This window comes from Choloepus didactylus, chromosome 19, assembly GCF_015220235.1.
Source record: "Choloepus didactylus isolate mChoDid1 chromosome 19, mChoDid1.pri, whole genome shotgun sequence".
NCBI lineage: Eukaryota > Metazoa > Chordata > Mammalia > Pilosa > Megalonychidae > Choloepus > Choloepus didactylus.
In genome coordinates, this window is record NC_051325.1 from 65,255,303 (window position 1) to 65,277,035 (window position 21,733).

Genomic DNA, 21,733 nt, shown 5'->3' on the forward strand with positions numbered 1-21,733 from the left:
TTCTTTGCTTTCTAAAGCACCAAATATCTCACAAATATTGTAACGCTATCTTTTACAAGTAAGCTAGAAAACAAAAACGCCCAAGTTAAACGAAAGCAAACAGAAGAAACCACAACGAAAGGTTTTACAACGAAGTCAATTCACGATCCTTCAAGACTGTCTAGAGAGACAGTTTCCGTAAAAAAAATAAAAGTATGAGAGAGAGATTCAATTTAACCAGTTACAGTAACTTTAAAAACATAACTATGTATATGTATAAACCTTAGCATCTTTCGGATTATTCTGCCTCCAGCACGGCAGACTTGGACCAACGGATACCGTGATGATAATTTTTTCACTGAAACTGTCACAAGAACCTATGAGCAACTACTTTTTACCTTGCGTTTTACTCATAAATCAAAGAAACTGGCCGCAAACCACGCTGCCGCGATCGACCCGCCCCTTCGCGGGCCCGGAAGCCCGACGGGCGCAGCCGCGAAGCTCCGCGAACAAGCGACAACTGTCGCAACACCTGCAGTCAGGGCATACAAAGGAAAGCCCGTTCCGACCGAGGAAAGGGCTGCCGAAATTTATTCACGCCCCCGAGGTCAGAATGCACGACACGCGTCTCTATCTTACTGGGAGACAGGAAAGAACGAAACAAACCTCCCACAGCCCCCGAGAGTGAAAGCGTTCCCACAGGCTCCGCCCGAGGGCCAGGCCGCAGCCTGCGCGGCCCCCTCGCCTTCCCGGGACCCCGCGCCCTTCCCCACCGGGCGGCGGCCGCCATTTTCTCCGCGGGAGCCGGCACGGCTCGGGCTCGGCAGCTGTTGGCGGGCGGCGCTCTGTAGCCGCCCGCCGGGCCTTGCTCCGCCCCGCTCCCGAGTGCGGCTCGCACGGACCCGGCCCTTCCGCTCAGCACCCGGGCCGCAACTCACCGCCGGCCGCACAGCCTCTAGGGTCTCGCAGCCATTTCCTCCCGAAAGCCGCGAGCTGGAGGGCGGGCGTCGGCGCGGCGGGCGACGCCGGCCATCGAGACGCCACGGGCCAGAGGGGCGGCCCGGCTTCGAGCAGCGCCCCCTCGCGGCGGGAGGACCGCGCCCGCCCGACCCCGGTCGGGATCCGGGTTCGTGCGCCTCCACCCCGACCAGCCCGATCCGCACCTCCCGAACGCGAAGGGGATTGGTGTCCCGACCCCAAGGGTTAAGGCCGGGGCGGCATCCGCGTCTGAGAAGTGGGCGCTTCGAATGGTCCCCTTCCCGGTGTGGACAACCGACCCCCACCAGGGTTCCTGTAGAAGGGAGCCAGGTGTGGTGCATTTTTGCCAAGATTTCATTTCTAAGACTTCTCATGCTGGTGGGGAATCCAGCTGAGAGATACTGGGCTAAATTTGCATGCCAGAGGCGGGAGAGTGAGGATAAAGGAAGAAAAAGCACAGCTTTTCTCTTTTCCAGATTGCATTTCTCAGGTTGCAGTCACGCCTGGCAAAGCTCTCTTGAACCAGCACACCTTACAGGGACCCAAAATGCCAAGGTCCTCCAGTGGGTGTGCACGCCTGGCAGGGCCCAGGAAAGGGCAGCCCGTCAGCCTTGGGCATGGGTTTCTCCCGGACTTGGAGACCCAACCAACCCCATCCCCGTTCCCTGCTAGAAACGAGGGGGAAAGGAACACTGCGAGAAAGGGGGGCAAGCAGCCCTTAGCCTTCCTGGCTGCATGAACCCCAGCAACAGGGCGCAGTCAAATCTTTCCAGAGCCAGGGGTTCCCAATCCAGTGCTGCCCAGGCCTCTGCCTCCTCCCATGTCAACCCCGGCATCAGACCTACTGAAGGAAGAGCTAGAGCTTAATTAATCCATGGCCTCACTTTGCGGCAATCATTTCTGTTCTCTGATCAGTCCGTGATCCTGCATAATTTCTTTAGCGGAGATGTCCCACCCTTGTAAAGGAGCAAACGAGCCTTTAACCCCAAGGCCGCGCCGAGACGGCGCGCTCCCCTCGCGGTCGGGCCGAGGAGAGGCTCGGGACAGAGGATCCGCTTCCGCTCCTCGCGCCGCCTCGGCAGATGGCCGGGTGAAGCCCAGCGACGTCCTCGGCCCACCCGGCCCTTCCAACCAGCCCTTCTTCCGGATACCCTGAGTCTCCGCAGCCTGTTTGTTTACCTAGCAGCGTTCAGGCCCGACCCTGCTCGGCGGCTACGCCGCGCTCCCAGCGCCTTCCGGAGGGCACCGGTCGGAGGCGGAAGAAGGAGGAGAGGGGAAGGGAGGGAAGAGGCGGCCCCGGGCGGAGGGAGAGGGGAGGGGAGGGGAAAGGAGGGGAAAGGAGGGGAGGGGAGGGGAGGGGAGGGGAGGAGAAAGGAGGGGAAAGGAGGGGAGGGGAGGGGAGGGGAGGGGAGGCGGCGGGCGGAGGGGGGGGAGGGGCGAGACTCCGAGCGCCGGCTCCAGCCCACCTCACTCCTCCCGGACCTCGGCCTTCAGCCTGCGTCTAAGCGGCAGGAGGCTCGGAGAGGCCGGTCGCGCCCACCGAGCCCGCGGGCCTGCAGCGCGCCGGGCAGCCGTCCCCCGGAGGGCGCGGACCGTGGCTTCCTAAAGCCGCGCGGGCGCTCAGGCCGACTCCGCCCCCGGCTCCCCTGCAGGGCGGGCACCACCGCGGGGCTGAGCAGGGCAAAGGATGCAGACACATCTCGGCAAAAAGACCACCTCGGCCTGCCACGACCCGGCGCGGGTTCCCAGCTCCTGCCGGGCCCACACGAGCTCTCCGGGCTGCGGCCGCGCAGAAGGGAAGGCCTTGCGTTCAGCCCCCACTTCCACTGACCGCCACACAGGCGGTCAAGGAGCGGCCCCCCGAGGCTGGGAGCCCCACGAGGCCAGGTTCTCTTTGGTCACTGTATTTCCGGGACTGTCGTCTTTAAATACTTCTTAACTAGATCGATGGAAAAAGTAATAACAAAATGCTCTCACTCCCCACCTCCTTTCTCCAGGGAAAGAATGGTAGATTCTACTTCCCAGGAAGACAACACTTCTAGTATTTTTTATGGCTAGGGAAAGTTTCAACCGCATGGTACTCTGAGAAACTAATGAATTTTCCTTACTTTTACATTTTAAAAGGGTAGCTAAGTTTACCAGTCAACTTTAGATGGATCTAGCTGCACAATTCAATCAACTCACAAATGGTAAAAGGTTTCACAATCAAAACGGCTGCCTCTTGCCCCCTGGCTAAGGACACCATCGGAAAGGCAACTTCACAGGAAGTACTGCTCACCGAATTCACTGGAATCGTCCGTTTTGAGGCAGCCAACTGTCACCGTTGTGGAGTGCAGAGGGGAACTGGCAGGACAGAAAAGGGCCAGAAAACAAAACAAAACAACAAAACATTCAAGGAAAAATCTAGAAATAGGAGTGTAAGTTTCAGGTCTAACCATAAAGACCTATGGAAAGCCTGCTGTGGAATGTGTTGGAGCTGCATATTCAAAGCAGCACAAAAAGCATACCAATTTTCTGCCTTTTAGGCAAAAGAATAAATTAAAAAACTAGGAAAGAGGAAGAAAAATAAGACAAGGGAAGGGAGCCGCCCAGGTTCACACTGGCAGGTGATTTCTGGACATTCTGAGCCGCTGAACATTTGTAGCTGGACACAGGCACAGTGTGGCATTTGAACACTACCAGAAACCTGTGTCCTAACTAATTTATCTTTTAATTAAAAAAGCAACAAGGAATGGATTTTTGGTCACTTTTGCCTCAGTAAGTTACCTAAGACAAGGCAGTTTATCTCGAGATAATAACCGACAAATAAGACAAAAAGAACTACATAGAAGACTGGGAATTGAATTTAGATCTGTTCTCAGTCCTTCTACCCTTTTCCAGAGATCCTTAGACCGAAAGAATAAGGTGAAGCATTTTTATATTCTCTCCTATAAAAAAGTCCTACTTTTGTTATCTAAACAAGAGAATACATTAATACAGAACAATGACTATCACGCCTACCTTACTTAACCTTCTTAGAACCGTTTACAGTACTCTGAAATGTCTGCTTTCCTTATTTTCTCCCCAGTCACATTTATTATATCTCTCCCAGTCTTTAGTTCATGAAGTTAAAACATAGATTGTATCACAATCTACAGAATTCCATACCCTATTTTTGTCACTATCAAACATTTTCCTGTATCATTTATAAATGTTGCTAAATGTTTCCTATGCCTAACATATTCCACATTGTAATGCCATGATTTACTTCTCTATTCTCCATCTCTGAAAATTTTAAGGCTGTCTCTAGTTGGATAAATATTTTTACATAAAAATAATGGTTTGTATTTGATTCTCTCCCTAAAATAAATTCGTAGAGATGGAATTACTGCAACAAAGCATGTCAAATTGCTTTCCAAAAGCTTGCACCAATTTATATTCCCATCAGCAGTGTTTAGGAGGGCCCATTTCACCTTGTTCTTACCAACTTTTGAAATCTCATTAAAAATAAATTTTATGTAATAATTTTTTTAAAATAGTAATTTTATATTAAATTTATATATTACATTTATAAATTTATAAATTTATAAATTTACAGATAAAAAATTTCCTTGTTTATTTCATTTATTTATAGTGAAGATGAACACTTTAACAGCCACATATATCTTCTTTTAAATCTTTCCATAAATAGCCTGTCCAATTATGTTTTAAGCATTTATCTTTAGCTTTTAATTACTTCGCACAAGCAATTTACATATTAGAGATAGTAACCTTTATCAGACATTTACTGCAATAATTAACAAATTGGCAAAATATTTAATAAAACTATAAAAATCCACTTTTCCTGTAAAAAGAAGAGAAAGTTCTCCTTGATGTCTTCTTACTACAGAAAATACATCTTACTTTCCAAATATCTCATATCTCTTACCAAGCAATAAAATCCAGTAAAATTTGTCCTTTCCATATAATGAAGATCATCACTTAAACTAAATAGTGCCTCTCCAGTGAAATCATCTTTTTCAACCAATGTCCATAATTAAGATGCATTTTCACAATCCAATAAACAACTCAAAAGTTTTTGTAGTTCATTATTACCAACTTAGGTAAATAAGGCACATAACCAAATCAAGAGACATTATGATAGTTTCAAAGGCAAATTAACTGAAAGAAGGAAAAGAATATCCCACTTTTGGAAACAGGAAGTTTCTCACTATTGAATGAAGTTTAAAATACACAGGTTAGGGCTCTGACCATACAGTAAGGGACAACACTCCAAGGAAAGTCACACTCAGGAACTGTCCTATTGTTTTGAATGGAAAATTCTTCCACAGTGCCTTTCGGTAATAGTTAGGTTTAACCACATTGTAATTCTAATAATCAAGTTAAATCAAGGATCCCTATATTTTGGGGTCCAAATAGATATTAGTCACCAATGACTGAGATGTTTCTTTCTAATGAATTGACCATAACATTTCCAAAGTTCTGAAATGGTCAACAGACCATAGGAAGATGTTTCTTTAGGCTCCTGCTTGAAACCAGCAGCTCCATCAAACTGCTGGCCTTGATTCAAGGCCAATCTGTTTTCCTTTTGAGTTCAGTGAAAAGTAGTCAGCTTCAGAAGAAACTAGTACTTGACAAGTATAAGGCCTAAAAATTATATTTCCTATCTCATTGGTTTCATCTCTTAAATCTCTAAGATTTTAGAGATGGTTTTTCAAATAAGAAAACCAGAAAAAATCAATAACTTTCACAGATTTTGACAAAAGATAAAAGATTAAAACAGCTGTGCCCAAACAGGCCATTTATCCTTAAGACTAATCATATCACATCAGAGAAAAGGGGAGAAACACCCACAAACTTTTAATGAATCCCTAAACCCTCTGGTGGGCACCAAGGAAAAGGCTTTAGAAGGTATTTCCATGGGGAAAGAGAATGATGAGTTTAAAAGCAGTAAGTTGCAGGTCCAATGGGACAGTGTACCATTCTTCTGCCTCTGGAGCCCGGGGCCTTGGCTGGGGAGTGGGGGTTTGCAGCCACAACTTGAATCGATTAGGTCTGGCCTAAGCAGTGGATTTTCCGGACTTGTGCAGAACAGAAGGCAGACTGAGGTGATCCCTGCACTTAGCCCGCTCACATAAACAAAACGGGGAGAGTGACGAAGTGGCTCTGAAGATGGCACTAGCAACAGAGGCTGAGCACTCAGGGTCCCCAAAGAGACTGCACTTTAGTTCTGAACTTCAACAAATCAATGCCCATAAATCACCCTCCCCAAACCAGAATCTTTTTGAGTTCTCACTGCTTCTAAAATTTAAGAATTACCTGGTGTGTCCTAAGGAGAAACAGGAACTGCCCAAATTTGCCTCCGGAAGGTTGGAGGACAAGAATGTTGCCTTTTATGGTTGTGCTGAGAAATGAAAAATCTTAAGACTGTCCAATAAATAAAAGTTTCTTTCCTTCCAACAGAAAATAACTAATTAACGAGCAAATATAGGAGCATTTTAAGTAAAAGTCAAAAAAGGCAAAAAACAAAATTTTGCCACGGGTAAAAAAAAAAGAAAAAAAGGAAAGTGTGTACATGAATTTAAAAAACACTCATTTTCATTCAGTGCTTCTACCTCTTTATGCGAAAACAATCTTAAAATACACAGATATGGCTATCCGCAGGTATTCTGTGCACATACACAGATAACGCATAGATGCTCTCAAGGAAAATAAAATGGCTGCCTGCATCAGCATTGCCAGGAGAGGCCCTTTTTTGTATTGAAAGGATATTAATGATCTTAAATCCCAAATAGCATTGTAAACGTGTGGACCACAAATAGAAAGTAAACAAATCGAGAAAAACCCCTACATATTATAAGCACTATGACCACAGAATGTAAACACACTGGGAAAAACAAGTCTTTGGAATGTGATAACCGGATCCTCCACCGCCGCGGGACCTGGCTCCAGAGACCCCTCGTTAAACCTATCTGGCTGCATTCAGCGGCTCTCAAGCCGATGGATGTTGAAGACCCCGTACCCTCCACCTTTAAACGTGCTGGGCCCTGATCTGGTTATCGCGCATAGGTAAATGGCAGCTTGCGATTAAGCAAGCGAATAAACTGCAACAAGCATTCAAACTAGAGCCCCGTGGGATGTGCTTTCAAGTGCTAAATTTACTTTCCATTTCGACAGACCCCTTTCCGAGGAAGGATTTTCCAGAAGACAAAAACAATTGACCTGCAGGGGTTTCTCGAGAGAATAGAACAATGGAATGCACCCTACAGAACTGCAGATAAGCAACCCCTGCTGATAAACTAGCTTTGGTCCAGTAGAAACAGCTCATCAGAATGGACAAGCACTCCATGCTAATCCATAGTTATCTGCTCCCACTTTGTGAGACCACCTCTCTTAGGTACAATGAAAACTTAACTTCAGCCAATCAGAACATTTCCTCACTTGCTTCCGCATTTGCCCTCTATAAGCTCCTCCCACAGTCAGCTCCCCCCCCCCGCCCCCGCCATGTAGTTTAGATACTGCCCAGTTCTTGAATGGTAACCTGCTCAAACAAATGCAGGTAAATAATGTCTTCTCTAATATATTTTTAAATACACGTATATGTAAGATATTATTTAAATGAAAAAGAAAGCTTGAATCCCAAGCAACTACGTGTATATCAAATCCGTGACTAGCTGAGTCTATAAGGCATACTTGTATTCAATATGAAATAGTATATAAACACCGTGTCTTGACTGTGCAAATTAAAACACTGCTACTTAAAGAGTGTTTTGTTTAAGTCCTACCAGTTGACAATGCCAAGACAGCACCACCCTCCCAGCTCCACCCTGGTTTGTTTCAGCTAACAACATGACAACAGAGTTTAGGTTGTCATCACCTCAGCAGGCATTAAGGGTTAAGAAAAGAATCAAGAATATAAACACTAGCTTTTACCCAACCAAAGCAATGCAGTAACTTATTACATAACAAGGGCTTTCTGATTTAGTAGTTTAATCTGGAAAGAGGTATAAAATAAGGCAAATGTGGGGAGGGGCAGGGCACCAACAGACTATAAAAAAGTTCCACACTGAACTTGCTTTACAGCATCACAGTTCAGCATAGACATGTGGTTATGTGCAGCAGAACAAAATAACAAAAAATTCTTCCTTACTTCTTCCAACATCTTCGCAAAGCATCTTTTTGAATACTGTGAAAAGATAAGTCTATGAAGATTGACTTCTAGATATTTACTACATAGTTGTGCTAACGGTTCTGAGCATCAAAAACTGATTGATTCACAATTTATCCTTAAGAACCAGACATTATTTTTTGCCAAATCCCTTTGAAAACTAAAGGCTTCGGTATGATGGGGTTTGATTTTTACACTTTTGGGTTTTAAGAGTAAAACAAAAATAATGAAATTATGTGGTTCTGTAAAACATAGTTGATAATCCTGGATTTCAAACAGTATATGATTTCAGTCAAGTAAGGACTATGTATTTTATTCTTAAAATGCTTTTCCCTTTTTAATGTTCTTTTAAGACCTCATTAATGTTCTTTGAAAACCAATATGCTTTTAATATCTCTCTTTACAGAACTGCTAATCTCTCTTAAAAAGAAACAGCTTCTTAAGTGCAAAGCCACCACCTGGGCTTGGGGCAAAGTGAGCTCAGACCACCTGGCTATACTCTCATGGCCAGGTCCCCCAGACACCACCTCGTTCACATCAGGAAGTTCAGTCAGTTAATACAGATCAACTCGGTCACTGCCCCAAAAGGTAGCCAATGTGGCCGGGCACCCTCTCCTCTTCTGGGCCCATCTACCTCTTTCCTGCTCTCCCACACACTTCTCTGCCAGCCATCTCAAAGGCTCTTCTCCCAGCCCCCAACACGGTGCAGTCTTCAGTGCTCCTGCTTGGCCTCCTCTATGCTCATTCTATACACTAGCCACAGGAGGGCTCATTCAGACCTTGCTTGGTTACCTATAACTCTTCTGGATCCCGGCCCATCCCTCCAACTGCTTCCACGACATCTCCACTTGGATGACTCAAATGCACCTAACACATGGAAAACTGAGCTCTTGATTTCTGACTCTCCTCACCAACCCAGGTCCTTCCTCAGTGGATAGTCCCACTCTAGAAACTCAAATGCACAAGCCAGAGTCTGGAAGTTATCCCTAGCATCCCTTCCTTCCTCCTCAGTCACCAAATGTTGCTTTAGTGTGTGATGTGGCCTCTTCCACAGGCTCCTGTTCGCACATCTGCTGCATGGCTCTAATCACTCTTGAACGTGTTAAACACACTACTGTTTTCACTCCACCCCACCCCCCATTCCTCTAACAACTCACTGCAATGTAGATTTTTCCATTCCCACCATGTCACTGAATTTCTTGCTCCAGTCACCAATAATCATCAAAAGGTCAGTTTTTGGGGACTATCAAACTGGACTTCTCTGCTGCATTCGACATTGCTAATCACATGTCTCTGAAACTTGTTACGCCCTAAGGCTTTGGGGACAGCCTTCCAAATCTCTTGATTCTTGTAGACCTCTCCACCATCTCTTCTCTGTTGCCTACACGGATTCTGGATTTAACCCACTCCTCTTCATGTGCATTCCCTGAACACATTTAACTATTTCAACTCCCACATGATATTGCCACAAAACATTCCATTCCAGCCTGATCTTTTTCCCTTGAGCTTTAGATGAGTCCCACAAGCACCTCAAATTCAGCTCAGCCCCACAATGAACTTACCCTATTTTCTTCTCCTCCTACCACACTCCTCATCATGAGGGTTCTCCCTCTTGCATTCCTTCTTAGTTGGTGCCATCACCGTTGACCTCATCAACCAACCAGGCTACAGAACTGAGCCTTACTCTGGACTGCCTCCTCTCCCTTAGTCCCCACAAACTGTCAGCCACCAAGGACTGCTCATTTTCCTTCCTTATGAGAAAGCCATGTCAAGACTTTTTCTGACAGAAAGTAAGTCCAATATGGCAGACAGATGGACCAATGAAGTCTGGTTATGGACATTTTCTTTAATTGCTAATTCTGAAGGTCTGAAGTTTTGACACAAATCTATTTAAAACACGTATGCAATTTATGTCAGCAACTAATCCTTGTAACTATTTATATCTATGATATATAAATTAGATGCCATCACCGGATGAAATAAGGAGCTGCCTGCTCAATATTTCTAATGTTTCTTCTTAAAGCTCTTAAATCTTTTAACTTTGCTTTTGGATAAGGAAAAAACGAGACCCTGCTTTGACGGAGTTTGCGTTCTTCTTGAGAAGACAGACAATAAGCAAATATATACTTCTGTCCTCCGCCAGCGCTCATCTCCCGCCACTGCCCTTATACAACCCCTGAGAAGAATGAGCCCGGCCAGGCCCCGCTCCGAGGAAAGTGCCGGCCGCGCCGCGTCTGCAGGGTGTCTTCCTTCCGCCCCCGCCCCGCTCTGCTTCAATTCTAATCCGCCCGGGTCCCTTCCTTTCGGCGCCGGCGGCTCCGCGACCCTGGGCGGGAGGACGCGCCGCGGGCTGCTCGCTCTTGCTTACCCATCTGGCATCGCGCGAGAACGCACTGAACGACATTCGTGGAATAAACTCAAGGAATTCATTTCAACACACATTCAGGAAAAACCCCGCCCGACCCCGACCTAACGGCATCTCCTTTGGGCCCCTGGGAAGCAAGCAGTCGAGAAGCGACTCCGTCGGAGGGGCGGTCTTGGAGCGCCTGGCACCCTCCCTCTGCCTCCCCGTCCCATTCCCTCTCGCCTCACACAAACGACGGGAAAGTTCGTGGGCACCTTCGCTTCCGATTCAATCTAGATGTCACCATCCCGGCGCCAAACCTCCACATCACGACACCTCGGCGGCGGCCATTTTACCGAAAGCTGCCTAGACCTTTTGACTCTCGCGCCAACCCGTAGACTGAGGGCACCGCACGAGGAGTTCTGCGCAAGAACGGAAGCTGGAGCTCCGTGGTTCCGGGCGGCCGCCTCGCCCGGCCCCCTCGCGAGAGCTCCTCATTGGCTGCCGGCTCGCGATCTCGCGAGAGGTGGGGGGGGGGGAGGCCGTCGGTGTGGTTTCCCTCCTGTTCCCGCCCCCGCCTCCGCCGTGGCCTCCGCCTCCCTCTCCTCGGGCGCTGCCGCTGCCGCCGCCGCCGCCACCGCTGCCGCTGCCGCCGCCGCCGCCGCCCCCTCTCCGGCTCGGTTCTCCCGCCCCCTGGAGCGGCCGCGGAGCCGCCGCGGAGACCGCGTAGCGCGGGAGGCGGGATCCGCACGGTAAGATGGCCGCGGCGGGCCCGGGCTGCTGGAGCCGGGGCGAGGGCCGGGCCCGGAGACGGGCAGAGGCGGACTCGCGCCCGGGCTGCCGGGATGCGCCCCGCTGCCCCGGGGGCGTCCAGGCCGGGCCCCGCCCGCGTGGCGGCCGCCCGGGGAGCCGGTCCGCGCAGGTGTCAGAATCTCCGGGGCGCTCCCCGGCGGTGGCGGGGGTCGCCTTCTGGATTTACAAGTCCGGTGGCCGGAGTGTACTCCCAACCTCGGCAGTGCCGCGGAGCTGTCACTCAAGTGTTATTCTCGAGGGAGGCTGCTTTCGAACGGAGGCGCTAACCTTCGGAACCGGTCGCCGGCTAGAATAGTAGTTAATGGTTGTTTGGAACACCTTAAATCTCCTTGAAGAGAAAGATTCATATGGCACAACTACTTTAAAGCAGACACTTGACGTAAAATGCCTGGACAGCAAGTGTTTGTTGTCCTCGGTGTTTAGGGAATTTATTTTACCAGTTAAGAATTTGTGTTTATTTTGACTGTTTAATTTCTGGAGGTTGAGCTTGCCGAGTTCTTCCTGCAGAAAACAGAACGGGCCAATTCTCCAAAGTTGTTTTTTAAAAATCGCATTTGCCACCTCTCAGTGGTACTAGTGTGACTGTCTGTTGCCAAGTGGAAACTGAGAAAAGGTGCCTTTTCTAAAGGGCTCCTAATGTTGGTTCTAAATTTACCCTTAATTGCTGTCTGCGGATAAAAATGTGATCTTACTGAGTTGTGCAGTTGACCTGTAGCTACAGGAGATGGACGTTTTGTGGTGTCATGGTATCCTCTCCGGGTTGCCCCCTCTCACTTGCTGCTCTGATACAGGTTTTCTTCTGCTGGTGCCTCTGCTTGATCTCTAAATTCACACATACTCCAAGTACTCTGTCCACACTCCCTCTGTGATCCTTGACAAACTCTGGGCTTTAAGTGTATATCTTTGAGGGTGTTTCCCTAATTAATGTTTCCATCGCTGAGCTCAGGACCTGTGATGCAGGAGCCTGCTTGACTTCATCTGCATGCCTGATGGTCGCCCCAGACTTGTCCTGTCCCTCAGACTTGTTCCTGTCCCAGTCCTTCCTCCTCACTTGTGGCCCCACCCTCCAAGGTCTCAAGCTGGAAACCTCCAGGTCCTTCTCCAGTTTCTTCCCGTTCTTTTCTCTCTGCACTCTCAGTCTATCAGCAAGTCCCACTGGCTCAGGGTCCGAAGAGTCTTGACTCTGGTCGCGTCTTTCCATCTTTTCTGCCAGCATTCCAGCCTAGGCCGCTGTCCTCTCTTGTCGGATGTCTTTCTCCTGGTCTTCCCGCTTGGCTCTTGCCGCTCTACTGTGTTCATTCCATTGTTAATCTCTTTGTTTACTGATGCAATTTGGCATGTAAGTTGCCACGTGTAAAGAATGTCTATAACGTATATCTAAGTCACACCTCTGTCATCCCGCCTGTCCTCCACAGGGGACCACTCTTCTGACGTTTATAGTTCATGCTTGTACTTTTAAAAAACAGTAGTTTTGCCACATACATATTTCTTCCTAAAACACATATTAGTTTGTCTTTTTGGTCTTTACAAAACTATCACGCCACTCTCAGACCTCTGCGACTTTTCTCCTTTAGCGTGCTTCTCACGAGTGATCTTTGTGCTTGTGTTACTTCATTTATTTTAACTGCTCTGTTCAGTTCTCTTGTCTGAGTACACGACCCACTGTCCCTTCTCAGCATCCTGAAATCCAAGTAGCTCTGAAACCAAAAGTTTTTGGTTTTGTTTTAACCCATTTGGTGGTAAAACCTGGCCTGGTTAAGGCTGTTAAATAGTCTTTGTTCTACCTTCTCTGAATACTTGTACATGTCACTGAAGAAATAATGTTTGATGACAGGGTGCTGTAATCTCACAGGATGTTATATATACGTATATGGTGAGTTGTGCCATTTAATCTTCCTACCATCTGAAAAAGGCTGCGTTCTAAAATTCATCTGCCCCAAGGGTGTCAGACATGGGATTGTGTTTTCCCTGCCAGTTCCTTTGCCCAGACCATGGTGGATGGCTTCTGTACTTTTGCCTATCTGAACAGTGCTTCTGTGAAGTGGCCTATATCTGTCCCCACGGAAAGGTTTGTGAGTTTTTCTAGGATGTAAGTGTGGCTTGGGTAGAATTACTGGATTGTATGGTATCCACATGTTCAGTTTTACTTGACAGTGCTACCAACTATCAAAGAGGTCTTTGCTAACACTTGGTATTGTCAGGCTTTGTCTGTCTAGTGGGTGTACAATTGTACAATGTTCTTTTTAGCACCTAAGTCAACATACAGTAATTTAGTTTATAACTCTCCAGTAGCTCCCTTTGTACTTAGAGGAGAATCTAAACCTTCTCTCAGACTATGAGGTCTTACTTGATCTGACCTCATATGATCTCAGTTTCCTGATTCTGAGCCCTCTTGGCCCTTTCTCACATTCATCCAACCTCCTCAACACCCTGCCCTTCCTCCTGGTCCACAGATACACCGCTGCAGCTGAGGCCCTTTGCATAAGCTGTTCTCCAGAGCTAGCGTATCTTTCCATCCCCTCCCTTTTACTTCTTAATTCTTGGCTGTTTATCTTCTGAAATCATAATTGTCATAGAATTCATCACTTCCTTAAAATATATATTTTCTTGTAGAAATAAGTCAGAATGAGTTACACAGAAAAACCCGATGAAATCACAAAAGATGAATGGATGGAAAAACTCAATAACTTACACATTCAGCGAGCGGACATGAATCGTCTCATCATGAACTATCTTGTTACAGGTAAAGGTTTGTAAAAAGGGTGTTATTCCTTGAACATAATTTTCTCTTTTCTACACTCTGAGCTTTACCACTGAAGTTCAAGGGTAAAGTTATATTGTGTACAAAAGACATTATAATCACAGCGATAACTTCACACATTTGCATGTTATTGTGTTAAAGATATCCTTTTCAGGAGATCGGGTATGTGTTCCAGGTCTGAGGCCAAAGGAAAAACCTGCTGCTTAACCTTTGACAGTTTCACAGTTACATAATCAAGATCATTAAGATTGTTCCAAAGTACATTTAAATCCCAAATAATTGATCTCTTGTGGCCAGTCTGGTAAATTATACTGACCTTTTTCTGGAAGATGTATCCAACTCAAAAAGAGAAAAGGGAGGAGGGCAGAAGTGTATGGAAGGAAACAAAAGTGGTTTGTAATCCTAACACTCAGCCCTCACTGATATTTGGAAGAAGAAAGGTTAATAAAAATGTGGTAAGAAAATCCATTTGTTTTCAAAAAGTATAAAATGAAAAGTCAGTCTTCCTCCTCTTAGTCCCCAGTTGCTCTCTGCAAATTAGTGTCTATTAAAAAACAAAACAAAACTATTTTTGAAAGATGATCAGGAAATGTAGACCTATAGCTGTAAACGTGTGGAGGGGAGGGAGGGTTGAGGGAGGTGCACACACTGGCTTGGGTGTTGAGAAGCCTTGTAGAGTCACACTCAGAGGTGCAGGTCACCACTTCGCTGCCGGCAGAGTTGGCATTGGAGGCCTGACATGCTCTTTGCTGGCCTAGCCAGTTTGTCTGGCATCACCCGGAACCAGATCCACGGGTCTTGGGCGCCTGTCCCTGTAATTTCAGCCTTCTTCCAGGAGTCACACCACCACACTGAGCTTTATGGCATTTGTTCTAAGCCTCTTTGGCTGGTCTGTTAGATTTTTTTTTTTTGATGGGGTAGAAAGGAATTAATGTTTTTTTTGTTTGCGTATTTCATTTCATTTCAAGGACGCAAATAGTAAATTACAAAGCTATTAACACCAACCCCCTAAGAAAATGCTATTCATATGGAGGTCATTTAATCTAGAGTAGCAAGGCTTTGCGTTCTCACTAACTTTCCTAGCAGTTAAGATGTTTTTCATTTTCAGAGGGCTTTAAAGAAGCAGCCGAGAAGTTTCGAATGGAATCTGGAATTGAACCTAGTGTGGATCTAGAAACACTTGATGAACGAATCAAAATCCGAGAGATGATATTGAAAGGTCAGATTCAGGAGGCTATTGCATTGATCAATAGCCTCCATCCAGAGCTCTTAGACACAAACCGGTATCTTTACTTTCATTTACAGGTGAGTTTCAGTAGTGACTAGTCTGGTTTGTGGATACTTGATAAGTTAAGGCTGTCGGTAATGATTTAGAAATAACTAGGCAAATGTGTATTATCAGGGTATTTTTAAAATTTACTTATGGCAAGGGTTTGTGTTAGCAGTTTTTGTTATTATTGCAGAAGCTGTCTCTTTTCAGAAGCTGTTTTAAAATGCATGTTTAGTAATTCAGAGATGCTAGATGTGCTTTTGAGTAGAACCAAGCGCCCGTGGCTTCAGCTGGTCTGTTTCTGCCGAGCAGCAGCAGCACTTGATTGAGCTGATCCGGCAGCGCGAGACCGAGGCGGCCCTGGAGTTCGCGCAGACGCAGCTGGCGGAGCAGGGTGAGGAGAGCAGGGAGTGCCTGACGGAGATGGAGCGCACGCTGGCCCTGCTGGCCTTCGACAACCCTGAGGAGTCCCCCTTCGGGGACCTCCTCAACATGATGCAGAGGCAGAAGGTAAAGTGTGGTGAGAGGAATCTTCCTTTATTACCCCCGATAGATGTTCAAAATGGAATTTCCAAAAAAAATTATGACAGGTGCAGAATTTATAGTGCGGAACGAGAGAAAGAAGGTTTCTGGTACATGACACTATGGTACGAGATGGTCACTTCCTTTCTAATCTTTAATCTTTCAGCTTGTTAAATCAGGGACAGCAGTGTGCTGTGCTGTTAAATGTCCATTCATACCTATCGGTTGGATGTAGATGCCAGAATTCTTGAATTTATTCTACAGGATTGTTTTAGTTTTCTTGGCTGCTGAAGCAAATACCATGCAGAGGGATGGCTTAGACTATGGGCATTCAGTGACCCGTGGTTTTGAGGCCAGGAAAAAGCCAAAGAATTCAAGGTGTCATCAAGGCGCTGCTTTCTCCCACGAGACGGTGGTGTCCTGGGGCCGGCTGCCAGTGATCCTGGGTCCTTGGGTTTTCTGTCACATGGCGATGCATGTGGTGGCCTCCCTTGGCCACTCTGTTCTCTTCTGGGTTCCGCTGACCAGCTTCTTGCTTCCGTGGCTTTTTCTCTCTGTGTCTGAATTTCATTCTACTTATGAAGGATTCTAGTAATCGCATTGAGACCCTTCCTGATTGAGGTGGGCCACACCTTAACTGAAGTTACCTCATCAAAACATCCTACTTACAATGGGTTCACACCCACAGGAATGGACTAAATTTAAAAACGTTTTTCTGGAGTACACAGCTCCAAACCACCACAAGTATTCAAATTCATTTTTCTTACTTATCTTAACCTTCCTCCTATTTGTTTGGGGTCTCTCAAAAACAAGTGTTTCTAAGTTGCTTTTCTTTAAAATCTCATATTTTCTTCTGAAAATGTACCTCTCATTATCTCTATTCCAGCCAAATGTGACGACTTGTCACTTCCCCAGACACAGCTCCTGCTTTTCCCATCGCCCCGACTTGCAGAAGTTGGATTTGCTTCTTTCCGTGGGTTCAGTCCTCTCTTGTCACCTCATTAGAAGGACTGCCTGTCCTGGAAGGGCCACTTCCGGTGTTTTCTTGGGGCTCATTAGGACTGACTTTTCCTCGCTGGACTGCATGTGTTCTCTCCTCTCTCGGGACCCCGCAGCACTTTCTCTGAACCAGGCTAAGGCCATCAAGGCCAGGCGTGGCCTTTCCCCCTGGGCTGGAGGCTCCTTCTGGATGAGGGCCCCCGCAGTGCCGCACAGTTTTGTGCTTAATGTTTGTTTAAGTACATAAGCTTCCCATGTAAAAATGGTTTTCAGGAGGTCTCAGAACGTATGTTCTTAATAGACTTTTTATTGGATGTGTTTGTTTTCCAGGTGTGGAGTGAAGTTAACCAAGCTGTCTTAGATTATGAAAATCGTGAGTCAACACCCAAGCTGGCAAAATTACTGAAATTACTACTTTGGGCTCAGAATGAGCTGGACCAGAAGAAAGTAAAATATCCCAAGATGACAGACCTCAGCAAGGGTGTCATCGAGGAGCCCAAGTAGAGGCTGTGCAGGTGGCCTGGGTACTGTCCCGGGCTCTGCCACGCCCGCCGGAGACATTTAACTGCAGCAGAGAACCCTCTTTCCCTGTTCCTTTTTTTTTTTTTTTTTTTTTTGAACCAGTATCTTTTTATTTTTTTTAAGGGGAAAAATGGCCCTTTTAAAAGTGCTGGGAAACTTGCAACAGAAGACACTGTCTCTGGAGGTTTGACCTAGGCACTGCGCCGTGGACCATTTTTAAGCACTGGACACATTGCATTTGCATATTCAGTGCTCTTGGGATTTTGGGCGGCCGAGGGATTTGGTTTGCCGCTGAGTGCTGTGTATTAGGGGATATCGGTGAAGCTTAACGTCTCCTGCTCACAATCTTGGAAAGCACTGGCCATGTATTTGCTTTCTGTTAGTAATAGGCAGACAGTACATTTCCTCCGTTTTTCTAGGTCGTGTCAGGCTTGCATCTAGTTCTTCCTTACTCCCTTTTCTTGTTTATTTTTTTTTTTTTTTTCCGTAGTAGAGAATATATAAATTTGTAAATCCTACTTCAAAGACTTCTTTGGTGTGAGGCTATTGAGTTTGACGTTTGTTTGCCCTTTGATTCTGGGTGGTCTGGCTTTTGGGTGTGTGTATGTGTGGGTGGGTATGTGTGTAGGGGTATGTGAGCAATGGGTAGTGGGGCTTTTTGTTTTTCCACATGTATATTTGGTGGTGTGCGTGGTGAGAGGCTCATTCACAGTGGGTTACTCAACCATCTTTTCCAGGCAGTTTTGTTGAAAATAAAGGTTTTTCTTTGATTTCAAGAATGACCAGAATGGCCTCTAAAAAATTAATCATCTAAAACAAACCTTTTGTTTTTAGGGGATTTCTTGTGCCCCTCTGGTATTATACCGGAGGCCACGTTACCTGGCCCATATCTTGGGAGTTAGCCTGGTGACGGGCCGCTCAGCACCCTGTGCTTTGGCTGAGGTGCTTGGGAGCATCTTCGGTGGAGCAGAAAGGATCGCATGTTCAGCCACGGTTGACCTGCGTTTGAGCATCTCAGAGTTGACTTGTTATCTCTTATTACATGGTCTACACTCTGTAGACGTCCAATTCTGTTCACTCATCGGTGTGTCTCCTGTTGACCGAGGGGAGTGCACAAATGGCTAGCACATGGCGCTGCACGCAAACAGGTCAGAGCCGTTAGGCCCTCATGGGCACATGGAACTTGGGTTCAGACACAAGTTGGAGTCATTGCAGGGTGCAGCGGGTATGCCTGACCTTGGTGGCCCTTGCCCAGCATCAACTCTGAATCACCATAGAGCTGCCAGGCCTCCACGGTGCACAGGCTTCTCTTGCCACCAGTGTGGTGGGCACCAGCCCTGTGTGAGCTTGGGATCCCGAGGTGCTGTGACTCAGTTCCCCCAGCTGATTCCTTAGGCTGGAACAAAGTGTTCTGGCATCTAAGACTTGACAGAGAGAAATGTATTCAGCAGCTGCATCTTGGGGAACCTGTTTGCCTTATTCTTTGGCAGGAGGTCCCTTGACTACCAAGGCTGGACTAGGCCACGGGGTTGCCAGCTTGCCAGCATTTAAGCGCATTGCGTTGACTGCCTCTGACTGGCCTGGTCGTCTTAGTGAAGCCCTTGCCCACTTGAGCCATGTTCATTATGTGTCCGTGGCACCAGCCATTCTCTCTGCTGACTGCGGTGTTTTACTCTTTGACTTACAGTCCAGTGGCATGTTTTCAAGTTGTCTACTGTTTTCAGTGGGTAGGGGTTGGGACAGTATTTACTTTATATATATATATATATATATATATATATGATTTATGTCATTTAGTGACAAGTGCAGAGACCCTGGCAGTCATTATAAAATAATTTTAGCCTCCAGACTGATCTTTTGTGCCACCCTTTTGATTCTGTGAGGATGAGGTAAGGGGGGGAGGCCTTTCTCTTTTACCATCTAGAACCAGTCATTTCAACTCTAGCTGTCTTAAGAGTCATTGACAAAAGGAACCCTTCTTTGGAATTATTTCCTGTGAGGTTTGGGGAAAGAAGTAAGTTAGAGGGAAAGGGGGTTTTAATCTTCAGGTGATTCAGAGGTTAACTGTAACAAGCTGGAAGAAAAATAGTAGTAGAGAGGTAGGGATAAAAGTGCACGTTTTGAAAAGCACCAGCTAGTTCTGCATATTCCTCCTAATTTTTTAATTATTGATGTGTATAAGATCGCTCACGTGCGTAGTTAACGTATCATCAATTTGACATATTATTAAAACCAGAGTGTGTGAGACGTGTAGTAACGGAAAGTCTTGTGCACAGGGTCACCCATGAACTTCCGGGACGTGATGGGGTTTGTCACGTGCTTGAAGTGTTAAGTGGTATTTTATTCATCAGTCCAAGCCAATGCTGAAAACCAGTGTGAGCTAGATGGTGGAGAAACTAAAAATTCAAATGTTATTTTTGTTTTCTTTGCTTAAGAGAATATAATTACTTTTCTCATGATCTGTTTGTAGACTGGAAGTTGCCTTTCAATGTCATGACTTTGTTTACTTGTCCTATTTGCCACCATTTTAGTCTCTTTTTTTTTTCCAGCAAGAAGCTAAATTAAGTCATTCTGAGATAAAGTTACAGTATAATTAGATTTTTCTGCTCTTGTCTCATTTGGATCTCACTGTTGTGTTTATTAAAATCAAGTAATGTTTTACAGAAGTAGTTTATTTCTCCTTTTTCCGCTTTCTTGTTGAAAGTGCCTTGAAATAAATAAAATTTGAGAATATTCTGTACTTTATGTTCCTGATATCATGAAGTCGTGTGAGAAGTAAACTCCCGGTTTGGAATTGTTACGAAGTGCAGAGATTATTGCAAAGCAAATGAGAATGAATAGGTTTTATCTTTTGAATTAAAGTTTCCAGGTTTTAGAAAAGGCAAAAATTATTGGGAGTGGTATTTGAGACAAAAAATCGGCCATAGCATGGGGCTGAAGAATGACATCCCTAAGCACGAATACAAAAAAACTGCCAGCTGGGGCCCGTCGCGGCCTCTGAGGGGTAAGTTGTCTTGTCGCCCAGTCGTCTTCTCAATTCTGATAGAAGATGTGATCGGAAAGCTTGTGTTATATATTTTGAGGCCAGTTTTTCCAGGGCACCATGTCTTCCTTTTCTTCTGTCTGTTCACTGTTGGTTCGGGAGAGTGCTGGCACCAGGGATTTGTTAGCGACAATGGAGTCTTCATGCAAATGGATCGGGATCCCCTTCTGGTTGTTACTGTGACATCTCAGTGTGGACGGAGGACTAGATGCAAGGTGTCTGCAGCCTGAGCCCTCAGTGTCCTCGACGCCAACCGAGGACAGTCGGCTGCGCACTGTAGGACAGCGTGTGGCAAGGCCGTGGCTTCCATCAAACTTCAGTGCTGCTGCTTGGCGGACGCCATGCGTGTTATTTTTGACAATGGTTGTGTTTGTTTCAGAAATTTGTATTCCTTTTTCGGGTTTATAGTAAATTATATTGTCACCATGAGTCATTTTAATCCTGTGTAAACATACAACCTGCTGTAGCACTTTTGTACACATTACTTCTGTAATTCTGCTCTGTTCCGGGCGGAGTACATTGCCCCCACTCCCATATCTTTTGAAAAATACAGAATAGGTTGCTTTGCTGCCTGTCATTAATTTGATAGTAAAAGTTTTCATATTTTTCTCAGATTGGTCATCTGAAAGTTCTTTTTTCCCTTTCTCTAAAGATATTTTAATAAGAACAAAGAATTAAATACTAAAATTTTTACTGAAAATTGGTATATTGGATTGAAAGGGAAGAAGGAACATTTTGTTTAGTTTCAAGTTACTTTGATGCTTTAGTTTTGATCTGTTCCCACTCTGAACATACTCGTTTTTGGAATTGTACCGTCTTGTGTGTGTATGTGTTTAGTTTTGAAATCTGTCTGTTCTCTAGAGTAGGACACTTAAGTTTCCTAAAAGAGACTCCTCTCTGAAGGAAATAAGTCAGAATTAGTTGAGCTGTCAACTGAATGATTTTTAAGCTGAATTAGCATAAACTAATTTTTTTACTTTCTCTCATGAAAGTTACAAACTTAGAGGAAAATCAAGGGAATACCTTGAGTCCCAGGACCCAGCCCCAGGCCTAGTGGCCACCGGGCTGGAGGGAACTGCGGGTTTGTAGCTGGGGGGGTTGTTCTCCAATGTTTGGGGGATTAGTGCCTCTGAGTGTGAAGGCGAGCTGTGGAAGCTTAGCAAAGGCTTCTGGCCAGACTCAGTTTCCAGCTGCCTTATGGTGAAGTGGGGCTCGCCGGCATGCTCACTGCTGAGGGTGCGGGACTGAGCGGAGGGCATCGTGGGGCACAGACATGGACAGACCAATTGGACTTGGTGTAAAGAAGGAGAGGCTTTCTCATCGCCACTCCCTCACTTGGCAGTGACACTCCGGTG

At 46.1% G+C, this 21,733-nt stretch overlaps 2 protein-coding genes and 1 non-coding gene across 14 annotated transcripts in view; 1 reads left to right on the forward strand and 2 right to left on the reverse strand.

Moving 5' to 3' along the window:
- DIDO1 (death inducer-obliterator 1) overlaps positions 1-10,830 on the reverse strand; it is a 56,832-nt gene extending 46,002 nt beyond the window's left edge. For 4 of the 12 annotated variants that reach the window (XM_037812284.1, XM_037812280.1, XM_037812283.1 and 1 more), the window contains exon 1: positions 918-1,823. The gene's annotated coding sequence lies outside the window, so the exon portion shown is untranslated. The other 8 variants (XM_037812281.1, XM_037812274.1, XM_037812276.1 and 5 more) reach the window with 8 other exon arrangements.
- On the reverse strand, positions 5,376-5,512 carry LOC119516240. The gene has a single exon (XR_005213248.1). It is a non-coding gene; the product is annotated as a small nucleolar RNA SNORA2/SNORA34 family (small nucleolar RNA).
- On the forward strand, positions 10,437-20,990 carry GID8 (GID complex subunit 8 homolog). The gene is made up of 5 exons (XM_037812285.1): positions 10,437-11,200; positions 13,875-14,004; positions 15,131-15,327; positions 15,605-15,802; positions 17,144-20,990. Exons 2-5 carry the CDS (start codon positions 13,887-13,889, stop codon positions 17,315-17,317), a joined length of 687 nt encoding a protein of 228 aa, XP_037668213.1. The 5' UTR covers positions 10,437-11,200; positions 13,875-13,886; the 3' UTR covers positions 17,318-20,990.
- Positions 20,991-21,733: the final 743 nt, after the last annotated feature.

Bases quoted from the DNA above. Each gene is read 5' to 3' on its own strand.
- GID8 (XM_037812285.1), top strand. From the start codon at position 13,887: ATGAGTTACACAGAAAAACCCGATGAAATCACAAAAGATGAATGGATG. The intron at 14,005-15,130 runs GTAAAGGTTTGT...TTTCATTTTCAG, and splicing joins CATGAACTATCTTGTTACAG to AGGGCTTTAAAGAAGCAGCC. The intron at 15,803-17,143 runs GTAAAGTGTGGT...TTTGTTTTCCAG, and splicing joins ACATGATGCAGAGGCAGAAG to GTGTGGAGTGAAGTTAACCA.